The 19,506-nt window shown below is 40.3% G+C and overlaps 2 protein-coding genes and 1 long non-coding RNA gene across 4 annotated transcripts; 1 reads left to right on the top strand and 2 right to left on the bottom strand.

Moving 5' to 3' along the window:
• Window positions 1-245: 245 nt before the first annotated feature.
• Window positions 246-15,284, bottom strand: LOC147756493 (uncharacterized). The gene is made up of 2 exons (XR_015325310.1): window positions 15,152-15,284; window positions 246-2,320 (listed from the first exon to the last, which is right to left on the bottom strand). It is a non-coding gene; the product is annotated as an uncharacterized LOC147756493 (long non-coding RNA).
• On the bottom strand, window positions 10,500-13,713 carry Ero1L (endoplasmic reticulum oxidoreductin-1-like protein). The gene has a single exon (XM_022796615.2). It carries the CDS (start codon window positions 13,110-13,112, stop codon window positions 11,313-11,315), a length of 1,800 nt encoding a protein of 599 aa, XP_022652350.1. The 5' UTR covers window positions 13,113-13,713; the 3' UTR covers window positions 10,500-11,312.
• Window positions 14,197-18,300, top strand: LOC111246663 (mitochondrial GTPase 1). 2 transcript variants are annotated; one of them, XM_022796617.2, is made up of 7 exons: window positions 14,197-14,729; window positions 15,186-15,375; window positions 15,741-15,917; window positions 16,178-16,330; window positions 16,617-16,769; window positions 17,423-17,523; window positions 17,619-18,300. In XM_022796617.2, exons 1-7 carry the CDS (start codon window positions 14,643-14,645, stop codon window positions 17,805-17,807), a joined length of 1,050 nt encoding a protein of 349 aa, XP_022652352.1. In that variant the 5' UTR covers window positions 14,197-14,642; the 3' UTR covers window positions 17,808-18,300. The 2 variants fall into 2 exon arrangements, with proteins under 2 accessions (XP_022652352.1, XP_086841850.1); XM_086985724.1 differs by having other exon boundaries at window positions 14,204-14,729; window positions 16,617-16,745.
• Window positions 18,301-19,506: the final 1,206 nt, after the last annotated feature.

Genomic DNA, 19,506 nt, shown 5'->3' with positions numbered 1-19,506 from the left:
ACCGACGCAAGCCGTTTCAGACGATTTCAACTTGTTGCGCCAGTGCGCTTTAGAAGCCCACCCCTATACTTATGGGCTGGGCCTCGAACTGTTGTAAATCGTTTATATAAATAGAATTAGTGGCCGACCTTAAAATAAAATTGTCGGGTCAATATTTAGCTGGCGATATGTATAAACTAAGTATGTAGAAAGTTATTGAATGTTTGAGGGCAAAGCACTAGATGGCATAGAAAAGATCACAGATACAAATTTTTAGTATATGCTGAGAATATAGGCTTTTATTATTCACGTAACTTTTACTGCATAATTTTGTATGTTTTAGAATTATATTCTCATACAGCTGTAAAAAAAAAACAGTCATAAACATGGTTACAGGTATACATTGATATTCATATTATTACGGCTGTTTATCTGTATTGTTCCTGTTGCTGGCCCAATTACAATGAACCCTCCCAGAGTCCTAATTTATGTATTTTTCCATGCTCATGCGAACGCTGCTCGGAATCGGTTTGACGATCCGCACAGAGAAGTCGTAGCATTATACGTGTCAATACCGGTGCATACATCTGTGTGGCCTAAGTTTCCAACGTTTATCGGAGCCTTGCTGTCGGCGGTCACTTTAGAGGACGAGACAGTTACTGTCGTTATTTCTAGAAAGCTTAGCTAAAAAGTGCACACGTCATAGGGCGCACGATTTCAGGAGCATTTTCGATCCTGTGATTCAGAAATTGGCATTTGAGTCGTAAGGTTTACGTACTCGTCCCTACGGCGTTGATGTTTAAAAGACTGATGTAGGTAGGCCTGTATTCATTAGCAGTAGACAAAGCATATAGTAATATTACCATTAGAAAGATTAGTATCGCTATTCCAATAATGGTTCCAGAGAATTCATACGTTCAATAAGTGGTTTCTAGGTCTCAATGCAGAATTCGAGCAAAGGACAAGATACGCAGGAGGACGTAACCCATATTTTCTGGAGAACAGCATTCGCAAGGTTACGGGCATGGCTTGCATTATTTTTTCAACCGCCCTTTATAATATCGAGTTATTTTTTGAAATCGTTGTAAATCAAGGTAAGAATGGCATTAGCAAAAAACATGGTATCATAGGGATCTGAGTTACGACAACATCGACAAGAACGATAGTGATTATTAGGGAAACAGCGTTTTATATTCTAGAAATAAGCGATTCGAAGACACACTGTTTTATTATCATCGCCGAGGCTTCCAGGACTTCAGTCCGCTGCCTTGACGGTCGGATGAGGCCAACGTACTCAGCTGGCCTGGACTGAGATGGCAAATGAAAACTGTGCTTCTGAAGTGACCTCTGCTCATGTTGAAATCTATTAACTGGTCGATCTTCTCATGCTCAAACAACTGTCATAAGTCAATATGATGACTTAGCATACGTTACCAGAATTTATATTAATCGACTGCAGTGAATATAATTGGAAATCGTCTCTTCGATTATGCAGTGCCACATTTTAAATAGGCTCAGCAGTGAGTTCAATGGGTCAATTATATTAAAAAAATTCTGTTTTCTAGCTTAAATTTTTGTATAGTGAACGATCCTTGAGATTTAACAGGAATACGTGCGACAGGTTGTATACAAGTGCAGTCATTATGTGTTTGTTAGTAAACAAGCATATATATATATATATATATATATATATATATATATATATATATATATATATATATATCATTGGTGGTATTAATTAACAATAACAAAATGCCGAAATTCCATATTATTGTTTTTGCAGTGTTTGAGTACGGCGACAGGTGCGGCGCAATATGACTTGAGCATATTCCATGATACAGCATGTAAATCGAAATATTGGTGTGTTTTTATTGTGTCTTTTTCAGTGTCTCGATAATTTGCGTTGTGGAAGTTGAAACGATGATCCGTCTCAGCTGTTTATACTGGGCTGGATATAGCCTTTTTCGTAAGTATAGACGCTAACTGAAGCATTTATGCTAATACTACCCAAGATCCTCGACGATGCACGACAAACAACAGCCATTTTGGTAAAACCTAAATAATATATAGAGTCTAGTGGCAGTGGTCTTTGCCATTTATTTGCAACCCATCAAAGTCATGATCAAAACAGTTTTCAGAGTACTATCACCATGAGAGATCTGAGCTCTACGTTTTTCAGTCGATTGACTTCTGTATCCAGCGGTTACGCATCTGATCGGCGTGTGGTTAACTTCGCACGTAGTGTCTTGCTCGCGAATGCACCCCAAGTCAGCGGGGAATCACAGTGTCCGTAGGTCCAAATGCTTTGACTGTTGCTAACAGCTGCTTGACACCACTTTATCTTGAAAGGTTGGGCAAAAAAAAAAACAGGATTGTTACAAGTTGCTTGCTTCCGACTAGGGAAGCACCTAGTAAGGATTGCAGCTAACGATGACAGACTACGAATCAGGTAAAAATACAGATTATAATCTAGTCCTTAGGAGAGGATCATAAGGATATATAGTTTTAAAAATTAAGATTCTTAATAAGTATGTGAGCTTGAGCCATCTGAAAATTACGAAATCTCTGTAATGTAAATATGTGTTTCGTCAGTTAGCCGCAACCAACTCTTTTGAAGCGTTCTACCTTTCGTTCTGATTGATTTCTTGTTTCCCGACAAGTCTATGTGTCGCGTCATTCTCCATAAGTCTCCGCACATGTAACCTTCGGCAGTATTGCCTGACCCCGTCATCTTATCTAGACCGTTCAATGGCTACGATTAATCAGTGATGGCGTGAAATCGATTCTTACCGCCCTAAGCTTCTTCTGTTCCCTTTCGATTGCTGTTAGTTTGTCTCTTCGAGCTAAGTCACATCGTCTGTCCCGTGTTACTTTTCTGCCGCTTCATTTCTCTTAGGTTTTCGGAACACTGTGTTTCTCCAGTCTACCCATCGACGCAGTACCAAAGCTTCCATTTTCGCCATGGTCCCTAGTGCTGTTGCTGCTCTCACGAGTACTTATATCCTATGGCCCTCAGCAATCGACTCGTGGTCATAGAAGCTTCTGGCCGCGTTACGTTGCCTCAGCAAGACCATTTCAAAGCATACGCTTCGATATTGAGTTGGCCGCAACCACATGCTGTGGCTGTAGTGATGGTGGCATCAGCTGGCGTCCAAGTCATCATCCTCACGTCAACAACGTCCCGTGACTTACATACGGTCTATGGCTTAGTCACTATTGAAATAAGTTTTTCACGGGCAGTTAGCAGCTTTTTGTTTGTAGTTTTTTTTCCGTTACAGCAGTCCTCGCGTTTCGCTATGTGATTACGCACTCAGCAACATCATCCTGCATCTCATTTTTCTGTTCCAGATGATCTAGCGCCTTTGCTCCTTTATTATAAAATAGTCCCTCTGTTTTTTTCTCTCTCGCCTTTCACAGCAGACTCGCGCGTTCTTCCCATCCTTCTTGGGCTACTTCACTCGCTAGTGTCCGTCGGAGATGCCTCTTTCTCAGACGTATTTGAGACCGCGTCCTCATTCCTGCTGGTTTTTTTTTTTGACAGCAGCCCCCGATGTCTTCGGTCTGCTCTGTTTTGTCGTTATATTGACGGCTTCTCCGGCAGCCGTTCGAATATACATAGAGAAAGCACTCGCAGTTGACACTCGAACACGGACGTTCGAATCGAACCAACACCTGCACTATTGAGTTCTATTCTATGTCACGACACTGTCGCTGTTGTTGTTGTTGCTGCTGCTGCTGCTGCTGCTGCTCATGGCGTGGCTGCTACTGCTGCTGCTACTATTGCTACTGAACGATGTCGTCGCAAAAAACGACCGAAACCGACCGGCAGCGGCGACCGACCGTGATGGCGGCGGCGGCGGCGGTGGTGGTAGCAGCAGCAGCAGCAGCAGCAATGGCGTTCACAGCAGCACCACGGCGTGACACCGAGCGACTAATCGTCTCCGATTATTTGATATATCTTCGTGCAGAATCGAAGAAGCTCACTAAGTGCGCGATGAATAGTTGTCGCACCGCTGTTCAACTATCATTTGCTGTAGCTCTTTGTGTATACACACACACTATGGCCTGTCTTCATGATATTATGTGGTGTCCGTCTGATGTCCACCGTTTCCTTGCCATTTGTACCTACGCCGAAACACTGCTTCTGCCATTGCTGTTGCTCGCTGTAAAACGCCAACAAAAAAAATGACACATATCACTGTAGGGGGCGCGAGACTCTCGGAGCGAGCTAGGATCACTGTACATACCCACGTTTGTTCTAAAATCTGCGAAGCTGTGCGTTGTGTCAGTTTGTCTAAGATGTCTGTCTATCCACTATCTGTCGGTATCTTGCATCGATCTTCGATGATCGTCGTCGTCGTCGTCGAGTGGGGATCTTTTCGTCGGTGTCGCTGGGACACTTCACCACATGGATCCATCCATTTGTTGGCCGTGAGCACGATCGCGGAGGCACAATCAACGAGTATTATAACTCATTGGTTAATAAAAGAAAAAAGTCGACTAGAAAATGTGTGTGCGTGCGCTGTATATTCGCGACTGCCACGTTGTGATATCCGTATCAGCGTTATGCACACGGAGCGCAATGTTTCGTTCCTCTTGATGACGCCGGTGATGACTGTGATGATGATGATGATGATGATGATGATGATGATGATGATGATGGAACGAATGTTCAGAAGATCAGAAACAGAAGAGCATAAAAAAAGAACGAAGCGTGAAACCGTAACTGCTAGCAGTTTTTATGCCAAATAAGCAGCAAAAAAATATCGCCTAAACCACGTTGTGAACTTGATCGGCGTGCGGGTGGTCATGGTTCTACAGCGGTAATATCGGTACTTTTGTTTTACTTAATTTCAGACCCTCAAATATTGTTCATCCGTGGTGATACGTCATACGTGATCAGCGATAATGCTTATTTGCTTTTGTCCTCCTTGCGTTATACTCCATTTGTATACATATAGTTAAGTACAATACCTACGACCTATCGTTAGCGTTAGCATAGGCCGCGTCCAAGGAAACAAGTCCAGAATAAAACGGTGACCGTTCGATGATTTGTTGCGCGCGGCGTTAATAATCCTGCGTTGCGGATGATGCTGGTTATTCATGCTGCGATGTTGTCACGCGCGACCCCGTGTGTGCTTGAAACCCACTAACGCTCTGCACTGCTGCAGCTAGGTGTCACTTTGTTAGCTACTTTGACAACGATGATGTAGCTTGGTGACAGCAGCACGAACAACCGCATAGTTTGCCGGCCTTCCTGTATTCGAGCCTACAGGTGAAAAGATGAAAAATTGTCGAGTTGCACACGTCGTATAGGAACTCATCGAATGACGACTTGTTGGGTAAAGTCCAGGGATCGAGCTGAGCTGGGTTGAGGGGGGCGCTTAGATCGAGGAACCTGTTTCTCGCTTATGGGCAGCCTTTCATTATCTGATGATTTAGTCTAAAACTCTTGAATAAGAAATATGTTTACCGATACCAGGAATTTCTTTTTCGGCTCTCAGGACAGATATGTGCATACAGGACAACCATAATCAGAAAACAGCCTGTAGAAGAAGTAAACATCAAAACCAGGTAGCAGCAGCAGCTACTTCAGTGCACAGCGAACAGGTAGTGTGCATGAAGTGTGACTGCACTAATATTTTCAACGTGCATCACCTGCGAGTGCGATTAGCATGAATGCAACTGTCTTGCGACTTTTGTGAAAGTCCCTGTTTAAATTTGGATGAATATAACTATTAAATTTGGCTTGGAAATAAACTTCGGTGAAAACTAGGGATTTGCAGAAAATTTTCACTTCGGATTAATTCATCACGACGAGTAAGGCGGACAGTTTTACCTTGGTGCGTTTCATAATTAGGGCTCAGGAAATATAAAATATTGGTTGTTTTCACCATATTTATTAATATTTGTCTATCTGTAACAGCGCTCTGTTCTAAAATGATGACATTTTGTACTTGTACTTGACTGTTTTTCTTTAGTAGAATATTTTTTCTTCTGCAACGTTTCTAAAATAACTAATGTATAGGCTTCGAGATATTCATTGATTCAAATAATTGGTTGGACGTCGTGTATAGTCTTCACATACTGTCTCTCCTTCCAAAACTCTACTTTGTCTATACCTATATAAAGCTATACTATGCGTTAGTTCTTCAATTCCTTGGAAATTTACCAATTCCAAACAAATATGCTAATGGAGTTTGCTGATTCTGTAGAAATTACTTCAAAATCACGACTAGCTATTGTACTAACCAAGATATTAAGGTAAAGTTGTGTGAGTCAGAAAGATTGTTTAATCTAACAGTGTGTTCGTGAGAAATTGTGACTGAAACCTAACTTTCTACCTTAAAAAAACTACTAAAATTTTAGTGTTTCTAATTATAAATGCGCTATTGTGTAAATGAAGAAAAATAGTGAGAGTTCACAGGTCGAAAAATTACCTTCTCGTCAAAAACTCCTATTGGTCCATTACTAATTGTCTGATGAGATGATCGGCAAAAATGAATTTTATGAAATGACCGTTTAGCTAGAATAATTTATTATAATTATTCATTTGCATAAACCCCGAATATATATATACATATATAGAAGTTCTTCTCAGCTATGAGGGCGTGTCAAAGTTGCTACATGTTGCAAAAAGAACGTGCTGCTTCGACACTTAACCAGACCTGTGGTAATGATTTGTGATTTGTATTCAAGCTCTGTTCTGCTGGTTTCTATACTACTCGTTTCATTCAAGTTGTTAGAAACGAGACAGCTGTTTAGAAATGCAAGAGCTGTTATTGTTACAACTATGATACGATTAATTAAATGAATGAAAAACGCTTGCTATTGATTTTTAAAAGGCACGAGCTGTTTCCGGGTGCTCCTGACATATATACGGTTTGATCAGTCGGAGATTCACGATATCATAGGAATACTGAAAATGTATCCAACCTTTACTCTATAAATAAAAGGTCCCTTGCAGTATGCTTTTCTTCAGACGTCTTGCCAAAGGATTTCCTTTAAATACGATTCTGTTCTGTAGGTAAAAAGTCGTTACACGCGCTTTCACCAGCCCGCATATACAACGCTAATCGCTCAAATTGGGATCTATAGACATTTAAATATCTTACAGTGTTACCCGTAAAACTTTATTTGATTTAACGGCAGCTGCCAAACGAAAATATATAACAGCGGATGAGATCAAACATGCGTATAAGATTTTGCCACTAATTTCTAACCTATCAAAATATTCGGATTTGTATAATAATTGACCTTAAGCGAGGCATATAGGAAAAAAATTATTAAAAAGTCTTAAAGGTGTTTGAGGCTAGCATACTTACTGCCATCAGACACCCGTGGTTAATGGCATGATGGTCGGACTTATGTTTGCTCAAAATATTAACTGTTTATCGAAAAAGTTCTTATATTAAGCGCTGTATGACTCAGTCATAGATGCTCAGAAAGTATAGGGAGCTCTTGCGAGTCTTTCAGTTGATATTTTCCGGCAGAGTACTACATACGTATATTAATTAAACGTACGTATATAGTTTCTTCTGCTTCGTCCTACGTCCTTTAAGTTAAATCGAACTATTTTCCAATAGAAACAGTTTGAAAAACATCTGAATGAGCTACGAAAGAGTACGTCTGATTAAGATGAAAACGTTATATTGTTTTGAGCTTCCAGAAAAAAATATGGAAAATTTCAGAAAACTGTTTCTAACGGACTGAAAAAACCTCTGCTTATTCTCCCATTTCCGTTTGGATGTTGTCATTTAATTGCATATATTTAAAACAATTGTACTACGCGTGAGAACCTCGCATTTAGAATTTATGCGAACGTTAAGGAAAACAGAGAGCACGTAGGGTTGAAATGTTTAGCGCTATGGCTCCAAAAATTTCAAAGATGAGTTTATCTAAAAAAATTGTTTTTTCAAAAACTTCTACTACCGTTACTCAGTGTAGAAAAAATGCTTAAGCAATAATCGAAAAATTATTAATCAAACAATAATGACAAAACGTAAGAATCACAATTAAATGGAAAGACGAATTCTTGATTCGGCATAGAATGGCACAAGAGTTTTTCCGAAGTAGACCAGTAAATCGCCTGCTTAGTCCTTGTATGATCTTCCAATTATCGCACGTTGTAACGAATAATTGGTGTAGGCCTTTCATTTTAGTTTATAGAACAGATTAAACAGATGTGTACATCCAGCGAGAAAAATCTAATTAAATATACTGAGAATACGTAAACCGTAGAAACACTTGTACGGCGCGACGGCCCTCGAACCCACTATCGCCTTTGTACGCAACATCCACGTTACTACATAACCACGCAACTGTAGTTAACTGTCATTTGTGCATTGAGTCATCATAAAATTGACGATCAGTAGCTAGTAAATTAGGAATGAGAGACGAACTTAGCTACTTCGCAATAATATTATTAATGCAGTGTCAGTTGATCGATGATACTGCGCTGACATGAATAAAAGAGAAAAAAAAATCCTGTGCACAAGGCAATAAGTACATTGAAATCGGTATAATAATTGCTAGATAATTTATCATATAGATAACATATCATTATAGATCATGAGTTTAGAACATAGCTGTTTTTTGTCTACCAGTCATTTGCTCGTGAGCGCTCGTCCATTAGAGCTCTCAGCTGGTAAGCTGCTGTTATTGGTCCACTATGGTTGACTGTTTGCATGATCATTCTCAACTGCGTGAAAACCCAGAAGACTAGATAGATTGAACGCAACACCGAGCGGATTTTGTGATTCAATATCTCGAATCACACACTTATTTACTATTCACCATCAGTTTACATGATACTGTGAAAAAGCTATATCTCTTGACTTTCGAAGCTGCCATATCCTTTGTTCGACTTCTATCTCAATTCGTTCTTTCACTTTTGCCGGAGGTGGGAGCATAAGGGCTGATCGATTTTTATCAGGGCACCCTCATTATAGCGATTTGAACAGGATAGGTAACTTTATCTTGGTCGGCCTCCATATACAATTCTGTATGGAGGAGACCCTATGCTTCCTAACGTGTTTGTGTTGTTAAATTTGATTTGCATGTCTGCTATTGTATGTTCCCCAAGTGTATTGTTCTATTTACTATACCGGATGTACCGGTAATATATACGACTAGTGACAACTAAAGGTTCTGCTTTCTCCTTGATCGGTTAGCGTTGTTCTCTGGCAAATGCGATCTCAAAAAGTCGATGTTTTCGGATACGACTTTCGGTTGACAACAGAGCACACTGTCCGTGTAAGACATCTCATATTATATTATTGATCAGTGGTTCGTTTGCTTGCATGCCCTCACATATATAAAGTGCAAAGGCCTCGGATCCACTTGAAATAGGAAGAACCAACTGAGCTGTTATCTTAAATTGAATGAATACAATATGTAACACCGAAGTTGAACCGAAAACGGTACTTTTCCATAATTTTTCTTGGGCTATTCAATTCCCTTTTGAGAAGGCTAGAGACTTCAGGTTCAGAGCGCGACATTGAAAATGTACATGGGTGCGCGTATATCGTAAACTCTACCCTTTGAGCGATCGTTTCGAAGAATCATTTGTTAGAATTCTGCAGTTCGAAACGCACAAATCGATTGTGTCTGTTACAAGGTTTTATAGCTGATTAGTGAAATAGGGCTCACTGTCACCAGGTGCCTTCAAAATTTTGCCTCCTCGAAGTCTCCGGGAAATTGAGTCGGCTGCTTTTTGTCCCTTTCTTAGTTGAACTCTCGCAGTTAACATTTGGAGTATTTCCCTACACATCCATTTATTACGTTTATAGAGATTCCCGTAGATATCGAACAGAATAGGAATTATGACTTTCCACCTTCAAGGTTGGAAATACAAAAGAAACTTTGACACATACTAAACACTAGCTCAGCTCACGCGATAGGCTCCACTTCAGAGAAGCATGTACTTGGTTTCTGGCGTTTAGAATAGAAAAGTACCTCGGAATATTACTAGTAATAGAGTTAGTCTAACGCCATAGTAAAAACCAACGCAGTTCGCACGTTACCGTCAGCCAGACGCCGCACCGTAATTGTAATGCTGTGTGTCTAACCTTACATCTCAGCTCGTTTAGATGTCATACATTCAATCTACTAATCCATCGAACATAGAAAAGCTGTTTTCCATGTCGGGCGACAAGAGGGCAATACCCTTGAAAACAACCACCGACCTCAGATAGTTGCAGTAACCTGATTTCTAGAAGTATAGTCGCTCGTTCCTTTGCAGCGAAGCACAACACAGCGTACTTACGAGTACGGTACCATGGAATAAATATGTGATTACTTGTTTTTTTTTCTAAATCCTGTTTTTTTTTTTCTAAATACGTGAACAATTTGAGCAACGGACAATTGCTGATCACTGAAACGTTCAAATGATATGCTGTCCTTCCGAACTCATTAGCTTTACGTACAACCAGCTTGCAAGATCAAGTGTGAACGTGACATGCTATATGCCCTATGTAAACTAGTACAATTCAATATGCTCGGTGATTGAGAACACCAAATTCTAGCAGAAAATACACCCTCAGATTTTATTGGTCGCCCCAAGCGCCGACTGTTGACAGTCACCGTATTCACAAGAGAAGTTGTATAAATGAACTGTAAACGTACTAAAACAGTTGTATATATTTAATTCTATTTAACATATATATGCTTTTCTCCATCTATTGCCATAAATATAATAATGAATCTAGATTTATTTTATTCACATTTATACAGTCGAGTACACTTCTTTGTTTTCTGCCAAAATGGAGGAACCCACCATACGCAGCTCCCATCGTCACGCTACAATTACCCTAAATGCTCCGCCAAATATTATCAGATTGTAAGCTATCTCTGCCTATGTTGTATGCATGATTCAGTGTGATAATAATCACTCTGCTGTTATAGATCAGTTTTTGATCAAATCAGCATTATTATAGAAAATCACAAGTTGATGATGATCTTCATTCGTGCAGAAAGAGCACCAGTAAAACTGAGTTGACCCTCAGCTGCCCTCTAGCGTGGAGCACTAGCGTGGTTGATATGAGGACTCTTTACGATTCTCCGTCGAATAATTCCTCGTATTGACTAATTTTGAAAAGAAACTTCGTTAAGAGTAGATTTTGCGGTATACACTACTACTGCATTGTGCAGTCGGCGACCAGTCATTAACCAGTTAGTCCGCCTATAATTTGTAATACCAGAATCCAATCACCTCGTTTTAAAGACGTAACTTCAGCAAAGCGAAGGACATTGGCATATCCAGGCTTTGGGATTGCTAGCGGCCGTTTTCCTGCATATCCAGGCTTTGGGATTGCTAGCGGCCGCTTTCCTGACTACAACTCAATTTTTTGTCTAGAGAACACTGAATCAAAGCTTTTTCCAGCCTTATTTATATCAGGCACTTCTTTCGATAATCTGTAGAAGTTTCCAAGTTGAACAAGACTGTTGCTCAGTCTAGCAAACGAATTAAACAAAGTGACAATCTCTGTTCGGGTCAGTTCAAGACCTTCATCGGAGAAAAGGATCTTCAACGCGGTTCCCAATCCTTGCGTCTGTAGTTTTCCCCAAAGACGGCATTTCTCACAACCGACACAATCCATTATTGTTGAGATGTTTAGAAAATGCAGCCGGAATTCCTCCTTAAGTCTTAAGGTCTCCTGACAAGTGCCGACGAACATTTGGCCTTCGTTGAAGTGCGACGGAAACTCACCGACGGTTTCCAGAAATCCGTTGATGGCTTCCGCTGTTTCAAAGGTATCTTCTGGATTCGATGTGTAGAACGGAGCCTTGCGAAGAAATGACGAAGCCTTATGAATTGCACGCATTTCAAGTAAATATAGGAAGTAGAGATTCTTTAAACGACGAGGGCCTTCACCATCGGTTGACGCCGAAGAGAAACGCGTGTTGAATTCATTGACGTTTGGTCCCCACATGGGCTCACCAGGCACAATAAAACGGCCCATTTTGGGCAGATAGTATTCCGCGCATAGGTGTATATTGATCGACGAATGTAAACCCGAAATGACCCGGTAGAATACACGCTTCTCGAGGCACATCTGATTCAGGTCAAGAGGGCTGCCCTGTGGACTTTTAAAGCAGTTCTCTTCATAAATCGATTTCCAGACGCGGTTTGCCGAGGGGCCTGCATAACCAGTGAACCGTTCGGGATTTAGAAGGAGATCAACGTACGAGGCGTTTAATGAGTTTTCATCATCGAAGACACAAAAGGCCTGCAGGCTGGCATCGTGCTTTCGCCATCGTTCGAATTCTTTAAGACTTTCTTCTGAGATGGTTATGTTAATTTTCCCTAAGGTCCGATTGTGTCCTTTACACGATGCCTGATTATCGCGTTCGTTTTTTTCGCTTTCGGTATCTCCTACGAAATCTTTGACAGAATTTCGAATTGCTGAGCTTGCGGTGCCATTTCGTTCCTCTGACGCGTGCCGGGCGCTTTCGACAGCAGTGGGTTGTACAGTGGTGGCCATTGTGATCTGACCTCGTGTAGTTGTTATTGTCGTAGGGTGCACGTTGGTTGTTGAGGTTTCCGTCTTCTCTACTGCAGGAGGTGAGGTCGCGTCAGCCTGGATTAATGCCGATGGTGTCATTCCTTCAGTGCGTGCTCGCTCATAATATGGTAGCTCTCTTAATGCCTCACCTGCTTCCTCAGGAGGCTCCGTTTGAGGCTGGCTGGTCTCCAGCGGTGCCTCGTCTTCAACCTCGTCGGATCCAGAGCCTAGCCGCAGTTTTTCTGCGACGACAAACGGAATATCCTCCGCGTCGCAAGTCTCTACTGAGCAATCTTTTAAGGCACACGTCGCGTCGTCGTGCCAATAGGGACATTCCTTAGAAAGATCCACCTTGAAGTATCTAAAGTAATCCTTCCGCACGATGCTCTGAATCTGTGGATAGATTCTAAATGAGTTAAAGTGAGCGAGATCGTTTACATTACAGTCGCACTCATCTACGAGCCCGCTGAGTTCGGGAGCCTTATTTGCCGTAAGAGTACAGGGTGCCATAAGCATCGTGAACAGTAGGATAACACCACCAAGCACTACTTCCCTCGGACACATTGTCAGCACAAAACACCGCTGTCGACTTCTGCAGGATATCATGCTGAACTGCCGTGCCTGCATCCTGAAACGGCTGTCCTGTGCACTACACTTAGTTCCTTGTTTCTCCCTATAGAGCGTACTGGTAGTTCCGCCCTCTCCCTGCCTCAAACGACTGCCCGGATTCTAGGGAGCACTCTTATCCTACGATCGAATCAGCCGACTCTGACGGCCGACAGACTTTGACATCGAAGTATTCTCAGCGCACCAATATCACGCCTCAAGGTCACGCCTAGATTCTCTAAGCTTACGTGCCGGTAGAGCCATCTGGGTGTTGTAGCGACACATCATTAGAACAAAAGTCTTTCGACAACGACGACAACATCTGCGACCTTACGATGATTTACACTGCCTTCTGCGGCAGTGTTCCATTTCGTCAGCTGGTTAGATTGGGTAATCAGCGCCAGCCGTCACGACTGGTAAACCGTAAGACTTATTTAAACACGCATCATCACGCTTTTAAGTCGTCACTCACAATCAGCTATTTGTCCGCCTGTGCATTACACGGACCAATAATAATAATTTTTGTAGTTTTCCACTTCGCGTTAATAAAGATACACTACAGATGCAACAAAACTCTTTCCCGTTCAATGAATACATCCAGCGCCTTTCACCGAATATTAACAGAATGGCATACCGTCGTCTGCTAGGATAGTCGAGCACTGCCTATAGTGTTAACGCGCCCATTTTTAAACGCGGTTGCAATGCTTTAGCATTAATATAAGATTAATTTAGACATTTGGCCTAAACAGGTAGTAACAGTAACTAATATTAAAAAAAAAAACTTTATTTATTTACTTATACTTACTCTAGTATGATATTAAGGATAACTGACAGCAATTATAAATATTAGAATATTGCACTGATAAGTATTTAAACTGCTATTTCTTGTTTTGCATGTCGATCGCAGATTGCACGTTTGCACTCTTTATGTTATAATATTCCTCTTGAAATCTAACTAGCTAGCAGGCAAACAGTGAAATTGTTCATAAAGGAGATATATTAAAATATTGGTACAACCTCATATCCGGTGCTCTATCCGGCGAAGTATCTTGAAAACCTCGGAGCAAATTTTTAAATATTTTTATTTTTAATATTCTAACAACAACATTGTTATTAATTCATTCGTTAAGACCCAAAGTCGAAATGAATTTTTCGTAAGATCTACTAAAGCAGTTAAGCTACGCCATAGTGTCAAGAAGTATTAGAGTGAACCTGCTGTGGTGCCATAATATAAACACATGGTCGTAAGGGAGACGACCCAAAACAACGACATTCGAACGTTTCGTGCACAGTTGCTGCATATCGAACCTTATAATACAACTGATCCGTATGGCCCGTGTGTTGAAGATACGTTTTCAGAATTTTCCTTGAATAACAGACAATCAATTCTGCTTGCTATAGACGAGATGTGGATGTTAAGACTTGCGCGTCACGCACATGTGTTTATTTTTGGCGGTGTGAACCAGACAAAATATTATCAACCACGACATATACAAACCCGCAAGGGAAAAAGGATTCAAAACGCTTAACGAGTTATAGATAAAAATCAAAATGCAAAATCTCATGAAAACTAATAACCTGACCATGATATCAAAATGGTTTCCAAGCAAACATGGTGGTATTGGCGGGATGAAAGAGGTACTATATAATAGCTTACTTGTTTATTTGGTAATAGCTGTTTTAATTCATACTTTGACGTGGTTTATTATCATAAAATGCATTGTTGCAATGGCTTGTCTTTCAAACATACGTGTTGTATGTTTAATAAGTTAGTTCATGCTGAGCTTCCAGGAAGAGTTTGCATCACAGCTAATTTGCTTTGACAGAAATCCTTCTCTGTTGAAGTTTCTAATTCCTATGTTAAAAATAGTGCACATTGCTCAAGACGAATATTTAGTGTACATAAATGAGTTATGCACGCTGAGTTTAAATGTGTAAGTCAAATGATGAAGGGAACCTTATACGAACGTAGGACCATGTGCACGAGGTTCAAATCAGACTGAACTTTGAAACAAATAAAATCGAATGTCCCTGTTAGCCGATACCTACTCGATAAATACCTTTCGTCAAAATGTTGCTAATAACACATCGCAGGTAGAGCGGAACCTGGCAAAGGTTGACTGCGTGATTGAAGTTCATGACGCACGCGCTCCACTGAGTGGACGAAATGCGAAATTTCTAGAGAGGCTGCGTGTGGCTAGGCCGCATCTTCTCGTGCTCAATAAATCCGACATGATCCCCAAACGAACGATTGCTCCACTTGTCAAGCACATCGTTGACACTGGTAAGTTCATTGGTCAGTACTACATTTCACTTGGTCGCAGTCAATCGTTTTCAGAGAGTTATATGAATCGACGATTTTCTCCCATGTAAACTTTCTTACGCGATTCGTATCTGACAAAGCGTTCTGTGCATATACTGCATTTGCCCATGGAGCTATTTAATTCAGAATGAACAGAGTCGAGAACTGCTTACTTTTATTACAAAAACGCTTTAAAGATGAACGTCACAAAGCTGTGTGCCTTCCGCTTGGAAAATGTTTTCGTTTATACCGCTATTGCAATAAATTGCCTAAAAAAAAGGTGAATTATTACATCAAATACTACCGTCGTTCGTCACTGGCTTTTTCTGTATGTTGTCACTTTTCAGAGTCGAAGTCGTCCTCGCCGCTTCATATGGATCCGGTATTTGTTTCAGCCATCCGTGACTTTAGAGTAAAAAAAATCGTTCCAAGATGCACGAAGCTAATAGAAGGTTTCTTCCGTGACAACATTGACTTCGCCAAAATTCAACACACAATAATGATTGTTGGTGTGCCTAATGTTGGTATGTATAAACAGACTCGTCTTTACAAAAAGTACCTAATACGTATCGTCCGTATATCTGAAGAAACTTCATTGAAAAAAATGTCGATAATGTCTTGGTTAATAATCAGGTGACCGGTAAACGCAAGCTTAAGCTAGATAATAACTTGTACCCATGTCTATGATATGGTAAAACCATAGCATGCCATAAAATAATTCCAATGTCTCCGCTATGAAAGGAAATATATGGTAATATTATATAGCATAATTGTTACTGTGCAGGCAAGTCATCAATCATCAATGCTATCCGCGAACGTTATACTGGACTGAAAAATGAAGCCACGCCAATTGGTTCTAAACCAGGCGTCACCCGCCACGTTTTACAGACGATACGTATATCGGAATCACCTAAAATTTACCTTGTGGACACACCTGGTACGTAACTATACTCTCACTACAGGACAAAGCCTCCTTAAATCCCAGTTCTGCATGCGGTACTTAAGCATGCCCGTTGCATTCGTTTAGAGAAAGTAAAAATGGTCTGGTGGACGGCATTTTGTAACGTACAATGTTTTAAGCATTTTATCTAATTAACTGTAAGGCATTGGTAAAATCTCTAATTATTTCATATTTTCTCGATAATAATCTTGACCTTTTAGGATGGGTCTGACAACAAAGCACAAATAATTATATTTGTATAAAACGTTGTTTCATGGGCCAGGTGTTCTAGAAGCGAATCCAGTAGCGTACGAGAACGCTCTGCGATTGGCGCTATGCGGCTGTGCGATTGATAAGGAAGTTGGTGTGCAGCTTATGGCAGCGTATCTCTTGCAGTTCATGCAAAGTCGTGGTACGCATTATAATAATAATCATGGTAATGATAATAACAACAATGAACTTTATTTAAAGGCTTTAAAAGTTCTATGTATGGATTTTTACATTTTGTAAGGCGCTGGTAAACAGGTGAGACTCAAAAGTAATTTGAATGTAAAAAACTAGATATTTTATGATTACTAGCACCGACTGTGTTTTTTAATGCTCGATGCATAGTATCACTTGAACAGGGCAGATTAAAACGGGGCTAATATCGAGAAGGGTAAATGAAAGTTTGATAAAAGCTAACCAAAGTTCTATACTGATGAAGATTATCAGTTTAGGATTTTGGCCCACATGCGCCTTAGGTAAGTTAAGAAAACTGTCCCTCCAAGGTACCTCACAGTCCAAATCAATGTATAACTTGACACATCCTGAATACTTAAAATTAAATTAGTACTAAAAGTTCAAAGCCATGGTGGCTGGACAGAACGTCGCAAACTGGTAATAACCATCCATAAATATATATATGTATATATCCAAAATGATTAACTATGTCTAAATCTAGCGTAATTACACTTTCCAGTGGCTACATATTTTCTCTTAGGTAATTCCGGTTACTTAAGAGTAATTTAGTGTTATTCCTATAATATTGATTTACGCTATTTTATGTACAATGGTATTGCATTATGAATATTTTTTTTATTATTTCAGGTATTTACACTTACTGCAATTACATGGGACTTGATTTGCCGACAGATGATCTAAGAACTTTGCTGACTTCATGCGCTACTATGCTTAGTTCGAAAAGAAAGGTAATTTAAGAGAATCTTTTTTGTCACACTGAAATCTCAAATTTAAGAGATAGCTATAATTTTATCATTGTGTTAATTGCTTTTCCATGGGCAAGGTCCGCAACATATACGATTCGACAGGCGGGTACAGTTACAAAATGGATCTGGACGCTGCAGCGGCGCACTTCATTTTTGGATTTCGAAGAGGAATATTTGGGAGAATCCTCTTGGACACTGAGGGTCTCCCAGCGGGAATGCCCTGTTGGGAAGCTGATGGCTATACACCAGCAAGTATACTACCATGAACAGAGTGGGCCGACTTGCTGTAGAGTCCGTTGCAGTCAGTGAAAAATCGCTTTTTAGCATGGAATGAGCAGAGATAGTTGGTTTTGGCGTTTTAAATCTAGTACCGAAGGCTAGCAAGCCTGCTATCCTTCTAGACCCTCCTGCTATAGATCAGTATTTGCTGATCTATAATGACACAATGTATGATGTAGATGAGTAGTGGGTAGCAATCATTATGGATGAGCTTTGGAAAGACAAAGAAACGTTTCCTAGAGCATATAGAATCAGTACAAGTGTATTCATTCAATCAATGATTTTGGATGAGCTCGCATGATCAAACTGATTTAATATTCTCTCTCTATATAATCGTCTCTGAAACTACACAATTACTAGTGTTAAACTTGTTGTATTTATACAAAAGATGCTAGGATTTACTGTATAGGTTGCAAGGTAAGATGTTAGCAGAAATAGAAATTTTATACATTTTGTGAATAAAACAAATAGTTGCCATAACTTTCCTATGATCTTTTCCTTTGAGTGTTAAGAATGTCTAAGCTGTTAACAGACAAATAGGGATCTCCTTTTGAACCCGTATACATATGATTGAACTACTCATCATTGCACTATTGCGGCCAGTGCCCACCCCGTTCTGATATCATTTCCTCTAGCTGGATGCTTCTCCCTTTTGTTAAGTTTTCTTTTGCTTTATACCCTGTTCTGCCCAAATCTACTTTTGACGCGGGTTATTAAAGCCTATTTGATTTGAACATCAATTTTAAAATCAGCTTAACACTTATTACATGGCATTTTTTGCATCTATTTAAAAACTCACCAATGGACCCAAAGTCCTACGATGTGCAAGTTAAAAAATCATAATGGAGGTGACGCTATCAAATCACTTACCACAAACGAACCAAGCGAGTTGTGTTTTTTTAAAGGATTTGAGTGTACGTGCGCCAAGACACCATTGGTTGACATGCGGCTGAGCTTTGACAGCTAGACTTTTTTCTGCAGAGACCCACTAATTCGCATTTCCTCCTTTGCAACTTAGTCCGTGCTGACCCGAACTTTTTTTTGAATAGTAAAAAAAAAAGTGGTAATGTGATAAGGATTGGAAGGTACTGTTGGATTAATGGGCCATGGCCACCCTGGTCAGATTCACCACTATGCATGATGACCTTGGTTCCTAACGATGGTTTTTTGTTGTTATGTCTCCTGTGACCACATCGATTCTTTGGAGCAGCTTCGCCTTTGCTCTTTGTACTAATATTTCGAGTCGGACCCAAATAGGACCGAATGGACCTGATTAGGCTTTGGTAGGCCCACTATCACGTTCTCATTATTCTATTGATCCACAGATGTGGGTTATTATACCTTTAGGTATATCTCTGAGTGCTATTGGCCGTTTCGCGTCAGCTCAGGTTCTGCTCATGGACTCTAGGGTGCAGCATTATACTCGGCTATAGTTGGGTGTGATTCTTCAGCCCTGTGTAGGTCAGATCTCTTGGGATCACTGATTTGCTGGTTTGTAGTGCTTCTACCTAGCAAAGTTAAGTGGTGAATGAGATAATGATGATGTGCTTTTGATCTTTGACAATCGTTGAAGCATACGACAACCCATAATACACCTCTGTTTATGCACAGGCCAAACTGAGCACAAGTTTGGATATTCGGAAATAATATAGATTTTAGCTTTGCTTACATTTTGCAAAAATCTTC

This window comes from Varroa destructor, unplaced genomic scaffold, assembly GCF_002443255.2.
Source record: "Varroa destructor unplaced genomic scaffold, Vdes_3.0 BEIS01000003.1, whole genome shotgun sequence".
Lineage (NCBI taxonomy): Eukaryota > Metazoa > Arthropoda > Arachnida > Mesostigmata > Varroidae > Varroa > Varroa destructor.
The sequence above is the reverse complement of the archived record's forward strand: the minus strand, read 5'-3'. Positions and strand labels throughout refer to the sequence as shown.

Excerpts from the sequence above, each read along its gene's own strand:
- Ero1L (XM_022796615.2), bottom strand. The coding sequence starts at position 13,112 with ATGCAGGCACGGCAGTTCAGCATGATATCCTGCAGAAGTCGACAGCGG.
- LOC111246663 (XM_022796617.2), top strand. The coding sequence starts at position 14,643 with ATGCAAAATCTCATGAAAACTAATAACCTGACCATGATATCAAAATGG. Across the intron at positions 14,730-15,185 it reads GTATTGGCGGGATGAAAGAG|GTAGAGCGGAACCTGGCAAA; the intron begins GTACTATATAAT and ends AACACATCGCAG. Across the intron at positions 15,918-16,177 it reads TGTTGGTGTGCCTAATGTTG|GCAAGTCATCAATCATCAAT; the intron begins GTATGTATAAAC and ends GTTACTGTGCAG.